Source organism: Rhodamnia argentea, chromosome 3 (genome assembly GCF_020921035.1).
Source record: "Rhodamnia argentea isolate NSW1041297 chromosome 3, ASM2092103v1, whole genome shotgun sequence".
In the NCBI taxonomy this organism is placed as follows: Eukaryota; Viridiplantae; Streptophyta; class Magnoliopsida; order Myrtales; family Myrtaceae; genus Rhodamnia; species Rhodamnia argentea.
This window is the reverse complement of record NC_063152.1, coordinates 6,438,076-6,464,591: the sequence shown is the minus strand read 5'-3', so window position 1 is coordinate 6,464,591 and position 26,516 is coordinate 6,438,076. Positions and strand designations below refer to the sequence as shown.

At 41.0% G+C, this 26,516-nt stretch overlaps 1 protein-coding gene across 1 annotated transcript; it reads left to right on the top strand.

The window, feature by feature from the left end:
* The first annotated feature begins 234 nt into the window (after positions 1 to 234).
* On the top strand, positions 235 to 26,441 carry LOC115727422 (G-type lectin S-receptor-like serine/threonine-protein kinase At1g61370). Its single transcript, XM_048275445.1, has 18 exons — positions 235 to 485; positions 11,267 to 11,414; positions 12,179 to 13,442; positions 13,518 to 13,625; positions 13,733 to 13,872; positions 13,956 to 14,166; positions 14,265 to 14,502; positions 14,667 to 14,754; positions 14,891 to 15,190; positions 23,159 to 23,739; positions 24,281 to 24,347; positions 24,545 to 24,560; positions 24,721 to 24,825; positions 24,928 to 25,139; positions 25,220 to 25,430; positions 25,527 to 25,764; positions 25,900 to 26,050; positions 26,123 to 26,441. The coding sequence occupies exons 1-18, from the start codon at positions 235 to 237 to the stop codon at positions 26,414 to 26,416; spliced, it is 4,623 nt and encodes a 1,540-aa protein (XP_048131402.1). The 3' UTR covers positions 26,417 to 26,441.
* Positions 26,442 to 26,516: the final 75 nt, after the last annotated feature.

Sequence of the window (26,516 nt, the reverse complement as noted above, 5' to 3'; positions counted from 1 at the left end):
TCCAATGAGGCCTACGGTTTTATTCTTGAAACCTCGAATTTCACTCGAGATTTTAGAGAGATTGTGCTAGTAAATGTTTTGCCCCTCGAAGTAAATTTTCTTTAGAAAATCCTAACTCTCATCTTGCATCCCAAGTCCTCGTCCTCAAATCATGTGTTAAAATTCGAGGCTAAAGTGCTATGGGCCTTGCTTACAGTATTTCCTATCTCAATTCCGCACCTGATCATCCTGCACATGCTTCGGATTGTGAGAAGGAAAATAGAAGGATTACCTTATGGAGCACTGATTGGGAGGATTTTCATGAAGAAAGGCATCGACGCCTCTCGAGTGTTTAAAGAGCACCTCACTTATATTGTCATTGGAAGGAAGACGTTGGAAAAGATGATGTTGAGGCCTCTACTAGAAGGTTGGATAAAGTCAAGGGATGAGATTGTCAAGATTGGGCATGGAGATGATGAGAGAGCAGAAGAACTGTTAAAGGAAAGGTATGCTAAATAGCCAATTGCTAGGACCAAGCAGAGAGGTAAGGTAGTGATTGCTATGAAAGCCTCGCATCCCCCACGCCCTGAAAGAGCTTCTATTTCAGCGGGATCCTCTACTTATGTGTCTACGGATGTCCTGCAGGTTGTTCATGCCGATATTAGGGAGTTGAAGACATCCATGGAAAATCTTCTAAAATATCTGGTCAAGTTAGAGAGGACCATCATCAGTTTGGATTGCTACACCCCCTCAATACCCTTCATGAACCACCTTGTCCCCACCTTCTCAGAAACGGAAGCACACCAGCCCTACATGAACACACTTATTGTCTGCGCGTTCGCTGCATGTTTCTGAATGCCCTGTGTTTTTGCCCTGTTGAATGATGTTTTAGTTATTTCTCGTGTACTCCATGTGCAATCTTTCTCTTGTTGTTTCTCTTTTTGCTAATGACAAAAAAGGGGTATCTCTGTGTGTATGGATATGAGGATAAAATTCTTGAAAACAGGATATGCAATTCCAAAGGATGCGCTGAAACAGGGAGAGCTAAACAGGATGCGCAATTCCAAAGGATGTGCTAAAATAGGGGGAGCTAAGGCAAAAAGCGTACGGGTTTTTGCTTTAAAATTTTTGTAAGATGTTTGCTTCCAAATGCTTATCTTCCTTCAACATCTAGGAATTGCGACTTCTTAAGCTTAATCAAACACTTTTCAAATCAAAAGATCAGATTAGTTAATCTTTCTCCAGATTCAGCTGCAAATATTTTTTGGAGAAATCATATATCTGCAAATGCACCTTATAGATGAAATATATGCTATACAGATCTTTACTTTAATTGCACTCTATAAACTCTGTCTCACATTACATCTATGGGATAGTTTTGTCATCATCAAAAAGATGGAGATTGTTGGAGAAACATCTCATAAAATATTTTGATGATTTCCAAACTATCCTTGGTATTTTATTTATCTTCAATGTGCAGATGTTTGTTGCTTATGGCTAAGGATCACAAGATAGCCATCGGGTAAAAATCACGTGAAGATTGAAGCACTTTCATGAAAACATTCGCTGAGGCCCTCAAAAGATATGGTCATCGAATATTTGATATCGAAGCTTGAAAAATCAGGTGAAACAAGGAGTATAAAATCCTTACATGCTAATGTTTCAAAAAAAATTGCTGAAGACGCTCACACGAGCTAGAAATGGCCAACGAAAAGAATTTTGTCTTCTCGGGAACTATTCTTTACTGTGTTAGAAAAAAGCTGAAACTGTCAGCACCTATTTTAGGAAAGTCTCATCTGACTAAGAGAAAGTGGTTCCAACGCAATGACAAGCTGTCCCATCAGACTCTAACGACTCTTTTGTTCCTCCAGAAGTGCTCCAATGGCTAGTTTGCTAAGACTTATATAAGGAGGAAGTCGTGAAGGGCAAAGAGGAGTTGGAGAGTACCCGAACCGACTAAATATCAATTGTTGCTCTAGACTCTGTTCTAGTTGAAAAGCAAGTGTAAAAGATCTTGTGATATGTGGTTGCCTTGTAATCATGCAAAAACAAGTGTACATTTGAGAGTGAGGCTGTATCAAGATAGTGTGATCTATCGTGTGAAAAATCAGCTCACCTACTATTTGTAACTTGTGAGGCAGTTTACTAGTGCATTCCAGCTTGTGCTGTGGTTGTTAGTTGTGTTGAGTGGACGTAGGCTTGGTGTAAGCGGAACCACTATATATCTAGTGCGCTAATCTTTTCTAACTTATATCTCTACTTGTAAACACCCATATACTGTTCAGTGAAACATTTGCTCAGCCAATCTTTTTCAAGTTACCTTTCGTTTTTCGCAAAATCTGAAAGAGTATCGAAACAACCTATTCACCCCCCCCCAAGGTTAAATTGTCGGTCGTAACATAATCTACCATTTTCATGAAAATCCAAAGCTCAACAACTTAAAAATTAGACTACATGGCTCAAATTTCACTAAACTACGAGTTGAAGCCCTAACTTGGAAAACTAGTCTGATTGAATGAACGAACAGTGCAACTACTTACTGGGCGTTGGAGCCAATTTGGCTTGGCGAGGCGTCCATAGCATGTTCATGCAAAACCCCTCTTTTATCTCTCTCTTGTTTTTCTTATTTGTTGGGAAGAAACAGGCAACACTTCGCATCAAATCAAGCTAATCCAGGATCAAAATCTCCTCGAAACTAAACCTACTTAATCCAGCAAACCAACAATATATATGCAACAAAACAGCCTCACAATGAGTAAATGTGGTCATGGAATGATAAGAAGACATAACACCAAGATTTACATGGAAAACCCAAAGCGGGAAAATCATGGATGGCCCAAAGAAAACTTCAACTAATCACCAAGAATAGTAGGTACAAAAAGGGGTTACTCTCTAGCCACACACTAGAGGGTCAACATTAAGAATACAAAGAGCAATTCCTCGTTACAAAGGTGGAACAATATAAAAGGTGGCAAGAAAATCCTAATTACGATTGGAGAATTCGGAGATGAATATCAATGAACGAAACCAATCAACTCGTAGACCTCGGCCTCACCAACAACATACCAAAATTTGAGCCAATTCCACCAATGTTTGCCCTTTGAATCGGGACTGCAAAGTTGCACCACTTTTTCTTCTTCTTCTCTCGACTGCTCACCGAACCAACTCTCTCTCTCTCTTAGACTGCTGTGGGCACTCCAAAGAATGAAGTAGGCCCTTCTAATTTTCTATTTTCCTTTTGGCCTTTTTCTCTTCATTTTTTGACTTTTTTTTTTTGTCTTTTTCTATTTTTTTTTAGTTGAAATACTAGCTAGCCCCACAAAGAGGCAAATCCAGCCAATAAATCTCCCCCTCCGCCTCATGTGGGGAGTTTCATCATGCCTGCGTTGTTTCTACATGAATCTTCACCATGGGCAAAGCTTTGGTCATCATATATGATCCATTGTCCTCAATGTGGATTTTCTCAAGTAGAAAGAGCTTTTCGTCTAACTTTGCTCGAACCCAATGATACTTCACATCAATATGCTTTGATCTTGAATGCAACACCGGATATGCTGTCGCAATATAGAACAAACTTTTTTTGCTTCAAGCCCAACTCTTATAGGAATTTCTGTGTCCACAAGAATTCCTTGCCTTCTTCGCTGCGATATACTTCGCTTTAATCGTAGATAAAATAACACATTTTTACAATCTTGATTGCCATGAAACTATTCCCTCTGCAAAGGTCATCATATAACTCAATGTGGACTTTTGGGAATCATTATTCCATAACACAAGCAGAATCTGGAAGTGCCTTTAAGACACCTCAAAAATCCATTTCACAGCTCTTCAATGCTCTTTACCTAGATTTGAGAGAAATCTACTCACAACACCAACTGCATGAGCAATATTAAGTCTTGTACAAACCATGGCATATATCAAACTACCCACGGCGGATGCATAAGGAACTTTCATCATCTCTTCCTTCTCTTTCTCACTTATAGGACACTCATAACTACTCAATTTGAAGTGACCAACAAGTAGAGTACTTACCAGTTTAAATGTGCTCATGTTGAATCTTTCTAGTACCTTTTCAATGTACTTCTCCTAAGATTGCCAAAGTTTCCTACTCTTCCTATCACGAGTGATCTTCATGCCAAGGATGTGCTTAACCGGCCCTAGATCCTTCATCGCAAAGGCTTTACTCAACTCATTTTTCAAGCTCTTGATATTGTTAGTATCATGTTCAATTATCAACACATCATCCGTATAGAGTAGGAGGATAATAAAGTCCTCATCTAAGAATCTTTTCATAAATACACAAGAATCGGAGTTGGTTTTACCATATCCATGAGCTTCCAAGAATGAATCGAACTTCATGCACCACTGTCTTGGTGCTTCCTTGAGACTATATAAACGTTTCCGCAACCTGCATACAAGGTGCTCCCCGCCTTCAACTTTAAAACCCTTCGATTGCTACATGTTTATATCTTCTGCTAAGTCTTCATGAAAAAAAACTGTCTTTACATCAAGCTATTCTATTTATAAATCTAAACTCGCAGCCAACCCAAGAACAACTCGAATAGAAGGCATTTTTATAACTAGTGAAAAGATCTCTTCCAAATCAATTTCCTTCTAGCCCTTCATAACAAGCCTAGCCTTGTATTGTGGTTGCAAATTCTTTTCTTTCTCTTGCCCTTAGGCAACTTCACCAATTCAAATATGTGGTTCTCAAGCAAAGATTTGAGCTCATCTTGCATAGCTTCATACTACTTATTCGTTTGATCACATGCCATAGCCTCTTCATAAGTTTCTAGCACTCTTGCATTAGTGAGTAACACATACTCATGTAGCCGATATCTTTGTGAGGGTTTACGTTGTCATTCTAATCTTCTAACTTGAGGTAGGACTACTTGTTCTTGCTCAAGTGGCTCAATTGGTTGTTCTTGCTAAACTATTTCACCTGTCTTAGCTAAAGAATAAAATTTTGTGAGAATTCACCTTCCTCATGATTTCCATGCACTTCTCCCCCGTGATTTTCCCCTAATATGATTGGAGGATTTGGGCTGAAACTAACATGTTAAGCTACATTCTTTGGCTTCCCTAACTTGTCGATGTCATCAATGGTTTGATGCTCAAAGAACACCACATCTCGACTTCTAATGACTTTCATTGTAGCTGGATTCCTTAATTTGTATCCAAACTCTTCATGTCCATAACCCAAGAAGATGCACTATTTAGACTTGTCATCAAGTTTGGACTTTTCATCTCATGGAATATGCATAAATGCTCGATAACCAAACATTTTTAGATAACTATAGAAAACAACTTTCCCATTTCAAACTCTTTGCGGAACATCCCCTTAAGAGGAACAAATGGAGAAAGGTTTATCAAGTCCATTGCTGTTCTCATCGCTTCACCCCAAAATGAGTAAGGAAACTTCACATGAGAGACCTTATACTGAATCCGATCATTAATTGTCTAGTTCATTCTCTCTACTACTCTATTCTGTTGTGATGTTTTTGGAACAGTCATCCCCGCAATAATATTCAAATGGGCCTCCATATTCTCCACCGTTATCGACTTAAACATATTTCAACTTCTTCCCAGTTTCTCTTTCTACGTTGATATGAATTTTTTTTTTTAAAGCTGCAATCACTTGATCTTTAAATTTCAAAACAACAGCCCACACTTTTCTAGAGCAGACATCAATAAATGTCACAAAGTATAATGCACCACCAAATTTTCTAGCATCCATGCAACAAACATCAGTGTGAACTAAATCAAGTACATTCGAATCAGTGTGTGGAGAGGAAATATGAAATGAGAATCCATGTTACTTACCCATGAGGCAGTGAGTATATTCCGTCATATTTCCCTCCTTAGATGGTAGAAGATTCTTTCTAGCAAGAGTCTCAAGCCCCTTCTCGCTAAGATGACCAAGCCTCATATCCCATAGATCAACCGAGGAGTCCTCTATTGCATTTACCTCTTCTCTCATCAACTATGCTTGCATAATGTAGAGAGTGCATGCCTTCTTGCCCTTTGCCACTGTCATAGATCCTTTAGTCAACTTCCATTTACCATCATAGAAGGAATCACTGAAGCCATCATCATCTAAGGCACCTGTGGATATCACGTGAAGTTGAATATCTAGATCATGTTTCATATTTTTCATAAGCAAATTACATCCCACATCGGTCTCCAAATAAACATCTCCCATGCCAATAACCTTAGAAATGCCATTGTTTCCTATTCTAACACAACCGAAGTCACCGCTGCAATAAGATGTAATGTAGTCACACCATGAGGTGACATGAAAAGAAATCATGGAATCAGCAACCCAGCTAGAATCTTGGCATGTAAGGTTTACACAATTGTCGTCACAAATGAACACTATATCGCCATCGAATGTAACTGCCGCTATAACATGTTTCTCTTCTTTCTTTCTATCTTCATTTCTATCATGGGATTTATCTCTCTTTGGTAGCCATCATTCTTTAGCATAATGTCCTATCTTGCCACAATTGTAACACCTCACACTCCTACTGAGCCTTGATTTTAACCTTCCTCTTGACTTGCTCCTATCATTATTTTGAAACAAGAAGAAAAGTGTTGAATTATGCTTCTAGATCGGAGACCCTGGTTATACAAAATAGGGCAAGAACTCAATCAAGAAAGCAAGGTTGAACAAGCTTTCTTTAACCATACTCATAGAAAACACACCGAAAAGAGCCCAATTGTTTAATGCCACAACCAAGATATCCCAACTATCGGGAAGAGTACCAAGCAATAAACATGATTGCAATTCATCACCAATGTCAATCTCAAGATTTGTCAATTGATTTATAACATCTTGAAATTCACTCAATTGCTCCGACATGTTACTTCCTTCCTTGTATCTCAAATTCACAAGTCTTTTAACTAAAAGAGCTTTATTTTGTATGGTTCTCCTTTCATAGAGATCTTGTAGTTTCTTCCACAAAGTATCCGTTTTCGTTTCTTGAGCAACATGATGAAACACACTATCATCAATCTATTGTGAAATAAACCTAACCATCTTTCGATTCATTCGCTCCCACTCTTTATCTTCCGTGTCTCCTTGAGACTCATCGCCTTTGACGGGATCAAACAAATTTTTGCAATATAACATGTCTTCCATTTGAGACTTCCATATGGAGTCATTCAAGGCATTTAACTCAAACATGGTGCCACTAGATTCCTCCATTCAATACTAGAATCTCAATACTAACTCTGATACTTGTTGGGTGATCTTAGGCCTCTCATCTCAAAAAATAGCTCAAAGGATAAAACTTTCTCTCACACTTATAAACCGACCACCAGCCTCTTCCACAACCGATGTGGGATAACCCCAACAATCTTCCCCTCACACATACATCGAGTCCCGAGTCGGAGCCACAACAATACGTGTCTCTCTCATGTGAGACTTGTTGGTAATCTAAGCTCTAATATCATTTTGCTGGGGAGAAATGGGAAGCATTTCCTCTCAAACTAAGCCAATCCATGATCAAAATCTCCCCCCGAAACTAAACCGACTTAATCTAGCAACAACCAACAATATATATCTAGCAAAATAGCTTCACAACGAGTACATATGATAGCGGAATAATAAGAAGACATCACGTCAAGATTTACGTGAAAAACCTAAAATGGGAAAAACCACAGATGACCCAAAAGAACTCCCATTAATCACTAAGAATAGTAGGTACAAAGACGTTACTCTCTAGTCACACATTGGAGGTTCAATATCAAGAATACAAAGAACATTTCCTCACCACAAAAGTGAAACAATACAAAAGAGGCAAGAAAACTCTAATCGCGATTAGAGGATTCGGAGACGAATATCAATGAACCAAACTGATCAACTCGTAGACCTCGGCCTCACAGACAACATACTGAAATTTGAGCCAATTCCATCAATGTTTGACTTGCGAATCGGGACCGCAAACTCGCACCCCTTTTTCTTCTTCTTCTCTCAGCTGCTTATCGAACCCACCCTCTCTCTCTCTCTCTTAGTCTACCGTGGGCACTAACAAGAACGAAGCAGCTCCTTCTAATTTTCTATTTTCCTTTTTATTTTATTTTTGGTCTTTTTCTGTTTTTATTTGAAATACCAGCTGGGCCCCACAAGGAGGCGGACCAAGCCAACATCTGCTTCTCCTTCTTTTCCTCTCTTTTTTCGGCGCGAAGCTCTCGTAAACTTGAACAGAGCGTCCGCTGTTGCATTTTTTTATTTTCTTCTGTGAAAGTCAACTTCCTTTCTTTCTTTTTTCTAACGGTGGGTCCCACCACCACTTCTTTTTTTTGTTGTGAGTTGAAATCCACCATCGCTTTGACTTGGTCAACAAGCTAATCTAACAGAATCCAGCGTCGGTGCACACGAAACTCGTGCTATCGCATTGATAGAAAGAGATGGTCACCAAACATTTGATCGGAAGCCACTTCGACCCCTCCTATAATATTTGTACACCGCAAGGTTAACTCAACTTTGAACACTAGTTGCACTTAGTAAATCCATCTTGTGATATTTGCCACTATAACAGATACATGATCAAGTGGGTTTGGTGTGCAGCTGTCTGAGAGGCTGACGTAATGAAATCTAATTTCAATTTCATTAAGAACACAGATGTGTAAATCAGCACCAGAGAGTACAAGCAGAACCACCCTATAAGCACCACTAGCGCAGCATCATCGAAACAGAAAAACACTTTAGAATCCTTTTAAGATCATCACCGGTAAGTACATTCACAATTTTTCTTGAACCCTTTTGCCAAAAATGTCACACCTCGATTCTCCGAGAAAAAGGGCATGACACGGCCGTCCTTTTGAATCAAAGGACACAACCTCAAACATAGCTCGAACTAAAACCTGATATCGAAACATATATCTACATATATATTTGATAAAAAGGTCACATATCCACAAAATCAGAGCTCATCTACTATAACCAAAAAAATATACATAAATATCTTTCCACATCCAACTCGAAACTTACCAACTATAAACAACTTATCCCAAAAATATATATATCCCCACTATCCCAAAAGTCCCGCGACTAACGGACGCTCGATCCTACTTGATGGCTCTCTGAAGAACCTAAAAGGCAAAAGAGATAACGGAGTGAGCAACCACAGCTCGATGAGAAGTACAATATCTTCTAAACGGATTGAGAAATCACCATGCAATCGTCAAAGTAAGTCAAATAACAAATCATAGTTATAAAAACTATCAATGGCTTAAACCATTGATTAATCTCATTAAACTAACTTTCAATGGTCCATCCATTGAATAATCTCATATTCATCATCAACTAAGGCCACAATTAACGTCGTGGCAAGGTAACCAAGTTTACCCCTCTTGGTTAGGTTTACTATCCATTTTAGCCGGTGGTTCAGCTCAATGACGTCCCGATAGTATGCATACTACCCCCACCTCAGTGGGTTCTAATAATAGGGATATGAGCATTAATCACAATACCAAAATCCAGAAAACCACAACAATCCAATTTAACAAACCAAATACATAGCCTTCCTCATAAATATGTTCCTCAAATAGCATTTCAGTAAAACAATCGTCAACAACCATATCAAATAATCAAAGGGGTAGTAATAGCTCGATTCGGTTTATGCAAAAATAATGCTCTAAACATCACCTTTTTTTTCACCTTGTCAAGAAAATCGAATCACAAGACACGAGCTCTTCTTTAAAGCATGAGGTTTATAAATTCTTAGAAGATAAAATACATCTCACTTTAAAAAGTCGCAATCCAACTTATAGTAGTCACTCAAACCGCAAAACTTGAAATCCTAAAAATTAATTGAAAAACAACATTAAAAGCTAGAAAAATACTATGCTAGTGAAAAACTTGACTAAACGACATATAAATGTCGATAATCCGACACCTATGGCCAAAAACTACTAGTCACGCACTTGGACAGCCTGCACGCTGAACTTTAGAAATTTCGTTTGGACAAACCGTAAATCCAATTCACAAACCATCAAAAGCGTTAGCTCCATAATATCCTTAAGTTTATTTCATACAATAACCCTGGCTGACCAACACCAAAATCAGGCCCTGTGACATCAAAACCTCCAAAACTCGGATTTTCCAACCCTAATTGCGAGAACTTATTCAACTCAATCAAACAAAGTCCGATTGATGCAATATTGTAGTCAAAATGAAGATTATTTAACGTACTACAAAAGTCTCAAACAGGGTCAACCTCAACCGACAACCAAAAACTAAAGAAAATAGCCCTCAAAGATGTGCACCAAATTTGAATTGCTCGGTCCGGGCAAACCATAATATGAAATCGTGATCCGTCGAGTCTGACGGATTCATAACATCCTAAAGTTTCATTCCCAAGCAAAAACACAGCCAATTGCCCATGAGATCAGACACAGCAACTCAATTTCTCCAAAAATCTGAATTTTGCCCTAAATCCGAAAAAATCACTTTAATAGGAGGATGAGAGGTGCGAGCCCTTACCTAGCACTGCAACACCTAGTGAAACGACTTCGGCGAGGCGTTCATGGTAGGTGGTGCGCGCACGTGATTTTTTTTTCTTTCTTTTTCCCTTTCTCCTCTCTCCTTTCCCTTTCTCTTCTTTTTTCCTTTCCTTTTTCTATTCTTGTCGTGCAGCTTAAAAGGGGTGGCCGACTACCCTCTTTTACTTTGTCTTCTTCTCTTTTTTTTTTTTTTTAATGGTGGGTCCACCACCTTAGTTGACCTGATAAAAACAAGGGCCAAATATTACAAAAAAACCAGAAAAACAACAAGGATTGCTTCACCTCAATGCACCAACATAGCGAAAGCACCATCACTGAAAATGCTAGGAATCAAACAAACCTCTGAAGACTCATTCGAGTGATTCTCGACGTCCAAGCGGCTTGATTCGGCGAATTTTATTAGCCACATCGGAAGGAGTTCTCTCGGCCGAACTTCATTTGTCACCAGCTGCTATATGTCTTCTGGATTTTTATTTTTTTTTTTGTCGGGGGCTTTTGGAGTTGAAGTCTTTGTGATCGACATGGGAGACCATAGCTAATATCTTGGCTAAACTGCAAACGAAAAGAGACAAATTAAGGGCATGAATGATAACATTTTTGTTCTAAGGAACAATTTCTAACTAGAAATAATTTTTCTACTTCTATTTCCTATACGAGTTTATGAGTAGAGAAACGCTTTTGATAACAACACCAAATTTCTCTTCCCGAAACAAAAATTCATTTGATAACAGAATAAAATTTCTATTTTATGGGCATTGTGGGGTGATGGCTTGGACAGTGGTGGAGGAGATGTCGATTGTCGAGATGTCGATGGAGGTGGTGACCTAGGCGGTGGTGGCGGTGACATGGATGGCAGAGAAGGCATGGGTGGTGAAGGTGTTGGAGGAGGTGGTGACTTGGGCGATGGTGGTAGTGGCGGAGGAGGTGTGGGTGGTGGTAGTGTTGAGAGAGAACACACGTAAGAGAGAGGGAGGAAGCAATGAGAAAATTCTTACTAGCTTCGTTCTAGAAACAAAAAAAAAAAAAAAAAATTTTACTTTTCATTTTCCTTTCAAATCTATTTCTAGGCTAAAAGTTTATCCCGGAAATAAAAATCTAAAATTACATTATCAAACGAATTTTTATTCCAAATTTATTCTGAGAAACAGAAAAAAAAAAAAATAGAAAATCAGAATAGTTATCGTCGAAGTCCTAAAAGTGCAAGAGCAAGAGGTGCGTCGGGGTACAAATTCTTTCCCGGATCAAGGTACACGTGGATCCAATCCATTGTGATAGTTGATCATGTGGACCCACAAAGGTGACACCGGATCGACGGTTTCTCTCGTCGGTGTCCTGGTTCAAGGAACGCCGCCACTTAAATGACTTATTTGTGTCTTTCCCATGTACCGTTTTTTGGTCGGAAGAAGCTTTCACTTACAGTCACATGTGAACTGAGAGGCCGAGTCAAATTCGAACAGCGGCGAGGAACACACCCGAGTTTTATCGTCAATGAAGATATATGATCCTCTGAGAACCCTCAGGTTTCAGCCACTCTTGAGCAGCAAGGGCATCTTGGCGTTCATCTATTCTTGATCTGCAGAAAGTGCAGAATCAACCGACCCTCCGAACTCACTAGATTCATTCCGTCATTCCTCCAATGCGGCCATTGATTTCTTGGTGCTCTTGCCTGGTCGTCTTCTTCCTACTTCAGGCAAGTCATATAGCTAGTGGTGCGGTTTACAATATTACTACATCGGAGCCGCTCTTTCCAAACCAAACCCTCGTTTCCTCTGGCCAAATCTTCGAGCTTGGGTTCTTCAGGCCGAATGGGTCAGAAAATCAGTATGTTGGCATATGGTACAAGACCTTGGCGCCTTCTAAAATCGTGTGGGTGGCCAATAGGGAATTGCCACTTGTGTACACAGATCGGTCTGCGAAGTTAACGATAGGCAGTGATGGGAATTTGAAGCTCATGGATGGACAACTGAGTGTAGTATGGTCCACCAATGTCTCCGGTCAGTTCAACAGTACGTCAGCAACGCTCTTAGATACTGGGAATCTTGTTCTACATGGTGCAAATTATAGGGAATTATGGGGAAGCTTTGAGGATCCGACAGACACTCTTCTTCCTAGCAAGATCGGAGTAAATGCCAGGACTGGGGAGAAACACAACTTAATTTCCTGGACAAGCGACAGTGATCCGTCCCCTGGAAGTTTCTCGACTGGAATGACATCAGAGACGCCACCTCAAGCTTTCACTTGGAATGGTTCGACCCCGTACTGGAGAGGCGGGCAATGGGACAAATGGAAATTTATCGGCATACAAAACATGGGCCAATCGTACTGGAGTGCAATCAATGTCCAGCGAGATCCTCAGCAGGAGACCACTTACCTCTCTATCGATACTTACTCTTATACTAAAAATGGCTCAACCCCGCTCTTTTTATACTTGTTTGTTTCACCTGGAGGATCTATTAAGCTTATGTATTGGGGCGAAGAAGCTAAGGCGTGGTTGACATATTGGGCGGGACCGAACAACACTTGCGAGATTTATGGAACTTGTGGTCCTTTTGGAGTTTGTAACCCAATGAATTTGCCTATTTGCAGATGCTTAGATGGGTTTGTACCAAAGTCAAACAAAGAATGGAACGGTGGAAACTGGACCGGCGGATGTGTAAGAGAGACAGGATTGAATTGCCAGAAAAACACAAGCACATCAGCTTTAACATTCGTAAAGAAAGATACCTTTCGGCAAATGAGCCGGATGAAACTACCTGACTCTGAGGACTATTTATCAGACATTAGAGATCAAGAAGGATGTGAAAGCTGGTGCCTGAGCAACTGTTCTTGCTTGGCATATTCTTTTGTCAGCACCATCGGGTGTATGGTTTGGACTGAAGAAGACCTCATTGACATCGAGGAATTTTCCACAGACGGGGAAGATCTATTTGTTCGAGTTGCACATGTAAAAACAGGTAAGAAATGGCTTCGCTCAGATGTGTTTGAGTCGACATCAATTGTCTTTTACATAAATCTCTTTCCCATTTCAGGAGGATCATCACAGAAAGCAGTTCTTATCGGCCTGAGTACTGTTGCCGGGACCATGTTCTTTGCAGTATTTGTTTTTGGTCTTTGCAAAGGGAGAGCTAAGAAAAGAGGTAATATTAAAGAGCCACAGCAGTGCTTTCAGAGAATTGTGCTTCTATTTTGTTTAATCTTCCATTGCTATGAAGAAAGTAAGCTAATTCTTCACAAACAAACACAGGAAACGCATTGAAAGAGCAGCTGAAGCTAGATGATTCACTGGAATTGACCTTTTTCAGTTTTGATAGCATACTACTTGCTACAAATAAGTTCAGCACGGCAAATAAACTTGGACATGGAGGGTTTGGCTCCGTTTATAAGGTAAAACCATTCTGCAGGACATTAGCGGAATGAAAATATCAAAGATGATTCCAGCTCTAAAAGCTATGCGAATTGCGAAACAGGGAAAGCTGAGTGATGGCAAGGAGGTAGCTGTGAAAAGACTTTCTAGTACCTCGGCCCAAGGAGATGAAGAGTTCAAGAATGAGATCATCCTAATATCGAAACTCAGACATCGAAATCTTGTTAAACTGATGGGTTACTGCACTGAAGGAGAAGAAAAGATTTTGGTATACGAGTACTTGTCCAACAAAAGCTTGGACAACTTTCTTTTTGGTTGGTTTTTTTTCTCTCCCCATTACTATTTTTTCGTAATGTATTTTCCTACATGGCACTGAAACCTGAAAACATTTATTGTTTGTCATGTATGTTAGATTCAAAAAAGAAGGCAGAACTTAACTGGTGCAACAGATTCCAAATTATTCAGGGGATTGCAAGGGGGCTTCTCTACCTACATCGAGATTCTTGCCGTAGGGTCATACATCGAGACTTGAAAGTGAGCAATATTCTTTTGGATGAAAAGATGAACCCGAAAATTTCAGATTTTGGGCTGGCGCGAATGTTCGAGGGCACACAAGTGTTGGTGAACACTCACAAAATTGTTGGAACACTGTAAGCTCTCTAGTCCTCCTTGAATTATCAATCAGTTGAGACAATCTTTTCAAGCAGACAGAAACTATTGATTTACCGCAACAACTTTGTCACTTTATGCATGATTCATTCCATTGTCCTTCAATACAATTAAAGAGTACACGACATGTTTGACTCAACTGCAGTGGCTATATGTCTCCTGAGTACACCATGGGTGGCATATTTTCCGAGAGGTCTGATGTCTATAGCTTCGGAGTGTTGCTACTGGAGATTGTTAGCGGCAAAAGGAACAGGGCCCTCTATGACCAGGGACAACATCTCAATCTCCTTTCCTACGTAAGTACCAAATTCCAACTATAAACGACATTGTAAGTTCCCTGCAATATTGTCACAATGTTCTCTCTTATAGGCATGGCAATTATGGAGTGAAGGCAAAGCATTGGACCTAATGGATGAAGCAATTGCTGTTAGCTTTCCATTGGAGGTAAAAAAATGCGTCCAGGTCGGGCTTCTCTGTGTTCAGGACCATGCACTGGATAGACCAAACATGACGAATGTGGTTCTAATGCTAAGCGGTGAATCAGATCTTCCACATCCAAGACAGCCTATATTCAGTTTCCAAACTGAAAAGCCAAATCATGCTATTCCATCGCAGCAAGAAAGCATCTGGTCTGTTAACACTGTCACTAATACAATGGTCGAAGGAAGATGAACCTATCTTTCTACATTGTTATTTTCCTTTGTTTGCAGATGATTTTGTTGCTATTTTCCAAGGCATCAGTGTTTATTCGATTCAAGAATGGCTTTAGTCTGGTTTATGTGAAAGGTTGAATGAACTGCTCCACTTTCACGTGGATTTTACGCTGTAAAGCAGGGGTTTGGATCAATCATGAGTATCTGCATAGCAAAAGTATTTCCAGCTACAGTATGATTCACAGATACGATTTACCTTCTCCGGATTTGATAGTACGAGTTGTCTATGCCTATGGGCATTATATTGCTGCCTTGCAGTCATAAAAAAATTCTTGGTCACCCAAGAAGACGAAAGAAAACAGAGGTGGCCAAAAGCTTGAACGATTGAACAATTCACTTCGGACAAGCTTCCCATGACGATGGAAGGCTAATGTCAGCTAGTATCCTTAAGCTCCCTTAGGCCCAACTTAGCCCCTTGTCAGTGTAAATAAGCTTAAAAAAAGTCTTCTTCATCCTCGTGCAGTTGCCTTCGTGCGGTACAAGAGAGAGGAAGAAAACGAGGCACGTAGAAACCAAGAGAAAGAAGAGAGGTAAATCGCGGTTGTTGGTTGGAAAACATCCATTGATGCTGGAATAAGCCTTTTGCGTGTGACTGCTAAGTGTGCTCCTCCTTGTTTTTGTCATTTGAGAGATGTCTATTATCGAAAATCTCGTAAAAGTAGAGTAATTTGACCGGCAAATTTCCGTGCCGAATTTCGTATGTTGCAACCAGATTTTGGGTTGGAGAAGCCTAGGGTTTTTCAGTTCTGCGAAAGAGTTTTTTTTTTTTTTGGCTATAAGCTCGCTTAAATTGAAGTTTGGTAGAGAGAGATACGACGAGACAAAGCTCGTCTAGCGAGCTGAGGTTTCTGCTGTTCGTTGCAACAATTTGGCTGTCCGTGGGGTCTTTTCTTTTGCTGGTCTGTTGTGGACGTTTTGACCCAAAAATAGCTTGTCACGTTGTAGAGTTTTAGTTGAGATTAGTTTGACATTCGGTTAATACTTCATTGATGGAATTCTGAAGCTTTCTTAGACATAGCTTTCGATTCGACTTTTGATTAGCGGTGAGTGGTACTTATTTCTTCTATTTTTTTGCAAACTCGTGGTCTGAAATTGATCTGAAATAAATATATTAAAATTTATAAAAGGCATCGAAAAGGTATGATTTTATTAAAACGATAAAATAGAATTTAGGTCCTTTTTTTTTGGCATAAAGTTAGATCAGGCTTTGAAATGGCTAAGAAGTTTTTGAAATATTTTGAGTTGATTGTTTGTTAACGGTTTAAGAAATGCTTTTATGAAATGTATTTTGCTTGATAAATTGAATTATAAAAAGTCATACGTTTTGGTTTACAAACCCGATTTCTAAGATATCCCGGATTGCTTTTGTGGGATATTGGATGACGAGTTACTGGGTTTATGCTCAGTGTCGCTATGTTTTGAAGCCATTGAAGGGTTGAGTATGCGTATGTTCTTAGGACAGTTTGTTTGTGTCGAGTCATTGGTTGATATAGGTGGAGGCCTAACAAAGAGAAACTTAGTAAGTACTGTCACGGGACGTTGACCATGGCGATAGCTTGATATTGAGCACTAGATTGATTCATGGGTTAGACCATTGATGTTTACTCTGATATTATGGATGAAATGAATATGTGCGATAGGTATATGTGTTGGAGTTATATTGCTCGTATTTTGCCTCTTATGAATATTGCATATTATATTCGGGGATAATCGGTTTCCGGTATTACTTTATAATAAGCATAGTGATTGTTCGATATACTTAGAGGAGATTTGTGCTACTCATTGAGCAGTGATTTGCTCGCACCACTCATCTCAAATCCGAAATGATATCGGTGGGAAATATTTGGGAGTTGAACATTTGAGTATGAGTTGAGATAGTTGTATATGTTTGAAATGATATTAGCTGGCTTTAGTTGTTAGTTTGCATATATATATATATATATATATATATAGAGATAGAGATAGAGAGAGAGAGAGAGAGAGAGAGAGAGAGAGAGAGAGAGAGAGAGAGAGAGAGAGATGGACTATGATAACACATTCATGTTGGTTTATGTTTGAGGTTACATTCTTCCGAGGACGTCGTGTCATTTCCCCTATGCTTGTTGAGATGGGGATGACATCACACCGCAAAATGCAGGTGGTAATCGTCGCGACCTCGCCTTCGGCCTCTCCCGAGAGGGTCCGGCGAGGTTTAGAGGTATTGCCATAGATCGATGGCGTGGACTCTCCCAAGTCCTACCTCGCGTGACATTGGATTTTTTTTTATTGATTAGCAAATTAAAATGCTATTAAGAGTCGCCACTAGCCTATTGGGGTCGACTAGAAACCAATCGAGACACGGGAGGGTTATCTCGATTCCTACGCAATAAGAGCTTTTAAGTTCGGGGACTTGTTTACGCTAATTAGAAAATTAGCGCCCTTTCGGTACCTAACCAATTGATATTTCCTAAGGTGACCACACATTCTGCATATCATTTTAAGCTCATCGTGTATCTAACCAGTACTAAATGATCATGCATAATGTTTTTCTGTCATTTCGTGCAATTACCTATTTATCCTTAACCTAGCATATAGGGAAAGCGATTAACGGGCAATTTTTCAAAAGACAGTGTTTTTAAACACTCAATCGAGTAAATATGCCAAATAAAGATCGGGATAAGCACATGCAGACTAAATCTACGATGGCGATATTTAAACAAACAAGTTCGACGCGAAGGTCGAATTACAATAATTATCAGACCGATTTGGACATCGGTCTTCAATCAACGCCAATTTTAGGCATGAAAATTCATATTAGGGGTAAAAAGGTCAAAGAAAGCATTTTTCTAATTTTCTGAAATTTTTTGATTTTTTTGAATTTTTATTTGTTTTTTTTAAATTTTTATTATTTTTTATTATTTTATTAATATTTTATTAGAGGGAACCGGGCTCGGGTCGGGTTCTCGGACCCGGGCCTGGATCAGGCCGTCGGACCCGTTCGGGCCCGAGAGAGAGGACCCGAACTAGGCCTGATTGCAAAAAAGAAGCTCGTGCCCACTCGCCCAATCTCCTATTCTTTTTCTCTTCACTTCGGGCCCGACTCCGGCACAGGCCCAACCCCTTCTCTTTTTCTTCTCAGCCAGCCCGACCTCCACTTCTTCGGCCTTCAACTTGGGCCCGAGTCTAGCTAGGAAATAAAACAGGCCCAAATCCCTTTCATTTCCCCATACCAGCCCAACCTTCACTTCTTCATTCCACGCCAGCCCAACCTCTCTTTTTTTCTCATTTTTTATATTTCCCATCCCAATCTCTTCATTTCACCCAAGCCATATTTCCCAGCCCAAACTCAGACTACAAAAAACGTGAAATGGTTTCACGAGTACTATTCATCGTCTTCTTCTTCTCACGCCCCTCCTCTGCACCGCGACACCGTGACCAAAACCTGACGCCATCAACCTTCGCCCGTCTTGCCGCCGCACCGCCCGTAACTCGTCCGTCGCTCCGCCGCCAAGTCGCGACTGCCGGACCCACCGGACGCCGATTCTGTTCACCGAACTTCAAGATCGTGACGTTGAAAAACGGTCTCCATTCCGCTGCATCCGGTGAAGCTTCGGTTCTGTCACACCCTTGATCCTACAAGAACAAGGCAATGACACGGCCATCCTTTCTCTCAAAGGATGCGGCCTCAAAAATAACACTGCTCAACCTGATATCGATATATATACATTCACATATATACGATAAAAAGGTCTTGCGGTTATAGTAATAGAGCTTTCTAAAAATCTTCAAACAGACCTATACATACATTCATCAAAAGAGCTATCTCTAAAGCTCAACACACCTACGTACACTTTGTAGCAAAAATTCCCCTACCCAAAAATCCTTTAGCTAACGTTATTTTCGCGTTCTACCGGCGACTCGCTGAACCCGAAAACAAATGAAATGGAAGGAGTGAGCTAACACGGCTCGATGAGTAATACATTTCTTCTAAGCGGATCGAACAATCACTATGCATACTTAATATTCAAAATGTAAGATATTACATCAAGTTCGAAACATATCAAACCTTTATGATGAAAACCAGTTATATATTATCTTAACATAATATATTCATAGCAAAAGTATTCGTATCAGATAATAACATCGAAGCATACATCAATGGTCTAATTTCACCGATCAATCTCGTCAAAACACATATCGATGGTCTATCCATCGACTAATCTCATTAAATCATATGCCAATGGTCTATCCATTGGCCAATCTCATGCTCAAGATTCTAACCATGGTCACGTATAACGCCCGTGACAAAAGACGACCAAGATTCCCCCTTGGCAAGGTCTCCACCTACAATGCCGGTGGCTCGGCCCCACAAGGATATCCTAACTAGTATGCGCATACCCACAAACCCTTCAACCGGGTCCACGGTTATCTTGAGTACCACAAAATCAAACAACAACATCCTCCTCATCACCAGAATATAGCAGAATCAACTCAAAACCAAGAGCACAAATCGTTTGCAAACCGTATCAATTAGAACAAAACAACAAGAAATGTTCGATCCTGTTTTATGCAATGAATAATGCTATTTTCTCCAATCATAACATACTTAGTATTATCATTTTTAAAATATGAGTACAAATACAAAGAAGAAATGGTATCACTCACCCGACAATGCCAGGAGCAAAATATAAAGCTTACTCGGATCGACACGTTCGAAATCCTATCAAATATATGAAAAATGGTATTAAAACTAAGTAATATGCTACCCAAAAGCATAACTCGAAAGAAAGAGGCTTATTTGTCGCTAAAGCGACACCCACGCACCAACAAAACGATCTCCTATAGCGGACATGCATGTTGTCCTACATGCGCAGCTTGCGCTACTAACTTAAATGGACCGTAACTCCCTCACCCGAGCTCCGATTTAGACAAACTTGCAGTCTAAAGAAAGGTCTTTTAATGTACTACAAAAGCCCCAACACGGCTTGACTAGAATCTATTCGAAAATTAGCAAAAATGGCCGCAACAGTTCTGGTCGCGTACTGTTCACTGCGCGCGTCGAAATCTCTCGGGCCATAACTTCCTCCACCGAACTCCGTTTCAAACCATCTTACTGTCCACGCGAAGCTTGTTCAACGTACTACAAAAGTCTCAACATAGCCAACCTCAGCCGATAACTAGAAACTAGCGAAATCAGGCCTCGAAGTCTACTGTTCGCGCTGTACTGTAGCGCACCAGAAATGAAAATCTTGTTCCGAGTAAACCGTAGTGTCAAATTAAGATCCGTCGAATCCTACGGGTCCGTAACATCCTAAAGTTTCATTCCCAAGCAAAAACGCAGCCAATCATCGATGAGATCAGACACAACAGCTCAGTTTCCCCAAAAATCCCAATCTTGCCCTAAATCCGAAAAATCACTCAAATAGGAGGGACGAGAGGTGCGAGCCCTTACCTAGCGCTGTGACACGTAGTGAAATGAATGCGGCGAGGAGTTCGTGGTGGGTGGCGCGCGCACGTGAGTTCTTTCTTTTTCCTTTCCTCCTTTCTCTTTTTTTCTTCTCTTCTTTCTCTCCCTTTTCCCCTTTCTGTTTTCTTTCTTTCTTCTCTTTATAGATGGAAGACTCCCGATGCCTCTTTTTGGAGAAACCATCTGCTCTCTTATTTTTTATTTATTTTTTTTATTTTTTTACTAGTGGGTCCTACCACTTGTTTTGACCTAGTCAAAAAAACTCAAATATTACAGGTTCGCCTGTCTCTGCAACTCGGTCGGTGACGCCATCAACTTCTCGAGTCGTCTCTGTTGCCTCAGCCCGAACTCGAGTCGCTTTCGTCCACCTTCGCGTTGCCATTGTTCGGACTCGCGTCGCCTAAGTTCGGACTCGCGTAGACTTCGTTCGGACTCGCGTCGCCTTCGTTCGGACTCGCGTCGCCTAAGCTCGGACTCGCGTCGCCTTCGTTCGGACTCGCGTCCCCTAAGTTCGGACTCGCATCGCCTTCGTTCGGACTCGCGTCGCCTCTAGCTCGGACTCGCGTCGCCTTCGTTCGGACTCGCGTCCCCTAAGTTCGGACTCGCGTCGCCTTCGTTCGGACTCGCGTTGCCTCTATTCACCTCTGTACCAACTCAACCCGAACCGGTTTGGTCTGGTCGTCGGTCAGGCACGCTCACCAAAGGTCTCCCAGCCGCCAACCCAACGCCTAAGTGCGACTCCCCACGTTCACCCTCAAGGGTTGCAGAAGTAACATCGTCCAAATCTTCACCACATCGAGCTCAAAGCAACGATCCTCTCGACTGGCCATTTGCTTTTTTCTCATCGCGCGTTCTATCTTTACGTCAATCTCCAAGAATGGGGCGTGCAGTGACCCTCCAAGATGGTAACAGTCCAATGACGAGCTGCTCCTTGTCTAAGACAATTTTCCACGATCTAGACTCTTCTCAATAACTGACGTAGCCAACCCACAACGGCCGACCGTCTAACAGAGGCCACTCAAAAACGGTTCGGTTGCCGCCAACGCAAGAGGAACCAGACTGCCGCTAAACCAAACTCCAGACCCACATCACCGAAAAGAGTGCGCAGACTCGCACAAGGAAAACTAACAAGTAGACATGCCAGCAACTAATGGGGAAATACTAAACTAGTGGGGACGTGGGGCTTTTGAGAGCATAAGAAGACAACCAAGCTCAAAAGTGGACACCCATAATATTCACGCATGAAGACACTATACAAATATAGGCAAAAAACTTTGGTTGGTATAAAATGCTACAGGGAAGAGCTAAGCAACAAATTTACCTGGTCGGCGAAACGGAGAGGGATGAACTTCAATCAATTTCACAGGAGCTCTCACGATTCTCCCTTGAATCCCTGCACTTTATCTCCCTCTAACCTGTCTCTGGCCGAACCTACAGCTCCAACTTTCTCACCCTTTTCACTATTTCTTCTCCATTTTTTTTTGGTCGCCGAACGGAACCTCGTGCCTGCCCTTCTCTCTTTCTTTTATCTTCTTCTTGACTCCTTCCCCAAGCTTGCTTGCGTGGACGAGAGTAAAAACCGGATGATGTGGACGTGGGTCGGTGAAAGGCCATGTGCAGTGTGCGGTGAAAACGTGAATGACGTGAGTGTATGCAGGTGAGTGGACGTGAGGGTGGGAGATGTTCATGTATGAAAGGGCTGAAGAGAAAAGAATAAAAGAGAGAGATGGGCTGTGGGAGGGGGAAAGAAACCCAGTTGGGCTGGCCCGCGTGGGCCTACTCCGCGCGAGAGGAAAAGAAAACGTGGGCCGAGCTCGCACGGGCAAGCTTGACTGGCCCGATCCGATTTTTTTTTTTTTTTTTTTTTTTCTTTTTTATAAAAAAAACGAAATAAAATAATAAAATAAAATTTGATTCTTGATTGATTTTTTTTTATTCTATGGTACAACAAGAAAATATGCATATTCAATAGCTCATCATTTCATTTTTTCATTTTCATTATTTATTTTGCTCTCTTTCTCTTTCTTTTTTTTTTTTAAAGTAGTTATATATATTTTTTATTTTTCTATTTTGCAATAAGACGAAAATAAATTAGACGTGTTATTATTTAATAAATATATATATAACACGGGGAACGCCAAAATTAGGTGTCAACAGTAACGGAACAGCAATCTCAGCGTGAATCTTTTGGGCCATTCTGAGCATGCACTTCTACTCTGAGCAGGCATTGTCGGCCCCCACGATTGTGCTTAGTTTGTTGGTGAAATGAACTTTGGACAAACGCAGAAGAGGACTTAAAAAACATCTTACCTTGAACACTAAGGTTTGAATCGAAGAAAATCTTGTTCATATGCTTTTGATCCGCAGAAAGTGCAGAATCAACCAACGACCGAAATCGGTAGGGCTCATTCAGTCGTTCTCAATATGCAACTTCTGATTGCTTGGTGCTCTTGCTTGGTCTTCTTCTTCCTACTTCAGGCAAGTCATATAGCCAGCAGTGCAGTTTACCAAATTACTACATGGGAGCCCCTTTTTCCGAACCAAACTCTCGTCTCCTCTAGCCAAATCTTCGAGCTTGGGTTCTTCACACCGAATGGGTCGGAGAATCAGTATGTCGGCATATGGTACAAGAACTTCACGCCTTCTAAAATAGTGTGGGTCGCCAATAGGGATTTGCCGCTCGTCTACACGGATCGGTATGCCAAATTAACGATAGGCAGTGATGGGAATTTGAATCTCATGGATGGACAACAGAATATGGTATGGTCTACCAATATCTCTAGTCGGTCCCATTGGACATCAGAGGCGCTATTGGATTCTGGGAAGTTTATTCTGCAAGATGCAAATAGCAAAATATGGGAAAGCTTCGAGAATCCGACAGACACTCTTCTTCCGAGCATGAAGATGGGAGTAAATGTCAGGACTGGAGCGCAAAAGTATTTAGTTTCCTGGAGAAGCGACAGTGATCCATCCCCAGGAAGTTTCTCGACTGGAATGACATGGGAGATGCCGCCTCAACCTTTCACTTGGAATGGCTTGATCCCTTACTGGAGAGGCGGGCAATGGGACAAATTGAAATTTATCGGCGTACAACACATGCACCAATCACCCACCCATCGGTGGCCGCGATGGTTTGAGCCCAGTTCCTTTCACGAGAGGTCATGGGTTCGAAACTCGTAGGCGTCGGTGATTTAAGCGGAGGGTCGTGGCGGTGGGATGCTACGCGAGCCCCTCCGAGGAATAGTCGTGCTCCACCGCTGGTTTGAGCCATAGCTCGCCGGCTACGCGGACACCTCGGTTACCCAAAAAAAAAAAAAAAAAACACATGCACCAATCGTACTTGAGTGGGTTCAATGTGCAGCGGGTTCAATGTGCAGCAAGATATTCAGCTTGGAACCACTTACGTCTGGATCGATACTTTCAATAACACATGCTTTGGATACACATTCGTTTCGCCTGGAGGATCCCTTAAGTTAATGTATTGGGATAACGGAGCTAAGGTGTGGTTGACAAGCTGGCGGGACCGAACAACACTTGCGAGATTTATGGAACTTGTGGACCTTTTAGAGTTTGTAACTCACTGAATTCGCCTATTTGCAGATGCTTAGATGGGTTTGTGCCAAAGTCAACTGAAGAATGGAACAGTGGAAACTGGACCGGAGGATGTGTAAGATGGAAAGAATTGAATTGCCAGGAAAACACAAGCACATCGGCTTCAACAAACATAAAGAAAGATGCCTTTTGGAGATTGAGCCGGATGAAACTACCCGACTTTGGGGACTATCTGTTGTACATTGGAGATCAGAAAGGATGTCGAAGCTGGTGCCTGAGCAATTGTTCTTGCTTGGCTTATTCTTATGTCAGCTCTATCGGGTGCATGGTTTGGACTAAAGACCTCATCGATCTTCAGGAATTTTCCACAGTTGGGGAAGATCTATTTTTTCGATTTGCACGTGTGAAAATAGGTTAGATATTGCTTCATTGACATGAGCGTGGGTGTACACTAATCGCCTTTTCCATAACTCTCTTTCCCATTTCAGGAAGATTGGCACAGAAAGTTATCATCGGCCTGAGTACTATTGCGGGGACCGTGTTCTTTGCAGTATCTGTTTCTGGTCTTTGCAAATGGAGAGCTAAGAAAAGAGGTCTATTAAGGAATCACATCAGTTCTTTCAGAGAAAGCGCTTCTATTTTGTTTAATCTTCCATTACTATGAGTAAGCTAATTCTTCACCAAAATAAAACCAGGCAATTTGAGAAAAATTCCAAGGCCCCGTGACTTGGTAGATACACCGGAAAAACTGGGGGAACTGTTGCTAGGAAATTCTTGGAAAGAGCAGTTGAAGCAAGACGGTTCACTGGAATTAACCCTTTTCAGTTTTGATAGCATACTACTTGCTACAAACAAGTTCAGCACGACAAATAAACTTGGGCAAGGAGGGTTTGGCTCCGTTTTTAAGGTAAAACCATTCTGCAAGACATGTCGAATGAAAATATAGAGATGATTCAAGGTCATAAAGCTATGCGAATTTTCAAACAGGGAAAGCTGAATGATGGGAAAGAGGTAGCTATGAAAAGACTTTCCAGCACCTCAGCCCAAGGCATTGAAGAGTTCGAGAATGAGATCATCCTTATATCAAAACTCCAACATCGAAATCTTGTTAAACTCATGGATTACTGCATTGAAAGAGAAGAAAAGATTTTGGTATACAAGTACTTGTCCAACAAAAGATTGGACAACTTTCTTTTTGGTGGGTTTTTTCTCTCTCAATAACTATTTTTGGTAATGTATTTTTCCACATAGCACCAAAAACTTGAAAACTATTCTTGTTTGTCGTATTTGTTAGATTCAATAAAGAAAGCAGAACTCGACTGGGGCAAACGATTCCAAATTATTCAGGGGATTGCAAGGGGCTTTCTCTACCTGCATCAAGATTCTTACCTAAGGGTCATACATCGAGACTTAAAAGTGAGCAATATTCTCTTGGATGAAAAGATGAACCCGAAAATTTCGGATTTTGGGCTGGCACGAATGCTTGAGGGCACTCAAGTTTTGGTGAACACTCAAAAAATTGTTGGAACACTGTAAGCTCTCTTGTCCTACATGAATTATCAATCCGTTGAGATAATCTTTTCAAGCAGACAGAAACTATAGATTTACCACAACTTTGTCACTTTATGCATGTTTCATGCCGTTGTCCATGTTCAATGCAACTGCAGTGGCTATATGTCTCCTGAGTACGCCATGGGCGGGTTATTTTCTGAGAAGTCCGATGTCTATAGCTTTGGAGTGTTGCTACTAGAGATTGTTAGCAGCAAAAAGAACAGGGTCCTCTATGACCAGGAACAACATCTCAATCTCCTTTCCTATGTAAGTGGCAAATTCCAACCTTAAACGACACTGTAAGTTCCCTGCAAATTATGACAGTGTTCTCTCCAATAGGCATGGCAACTATGGAGTGATGGCAAACCATTGGACCTAAAGGATGAAGAAATGGCTGTTAGCTCTCCATTGGAGGTAACAAGATGCATTCACGTCGGGCTTCTCTGTGTTCAAGACCATGCCATTGATAGACCAAACATGTCAAATGTGATTCTGATGCCAAGCGGTGAATCAGATCTTCCTCAGCCAAGGCAGCCTAAGTTCACTTTAAAAAACCGAAATGCCAGATCGTGCTATTCCATCACAGCAAGCAAGCATCTGGTCTGTCAACACTGTCACAAATACAATGGTTGAAGGAAGATGATGGCTATCTTTTCTCACTTTTATTTTCCATTTTTTTTTTTTTTGGGTAAGGATTTTTATTTTCCATTGTTTGCAGCTGATTTTGTTGTTA

What these genes read in the sequence shown, in the direction of transcription:
- LOC115727422 (XM_048275445.1), top strand. Translation starts at nt 235, where the DNA reads ATGCTTCGGATTGTGAGAAGGAAAATAGAAGGATTACCTTATGGAGCA. An exon ending in GAAGAACTGTTAAAGGAAAG is followed by an intron (nt 486 to 11,266) that starts GTATGCTAAATA and finishes TGGCTTGGACAG; the next exon opens with TGGTGGAGGAGATGTCGATT. An exon ending in ATGGAGAGCTAAGAAAAGAG is followed by an intron (nt 24,826 to 24,927) that starts GTCTATTAAGGA and finishes AAATAAAACCAG; the next exon opens with GCAATTTGAGAAAAATTCCA.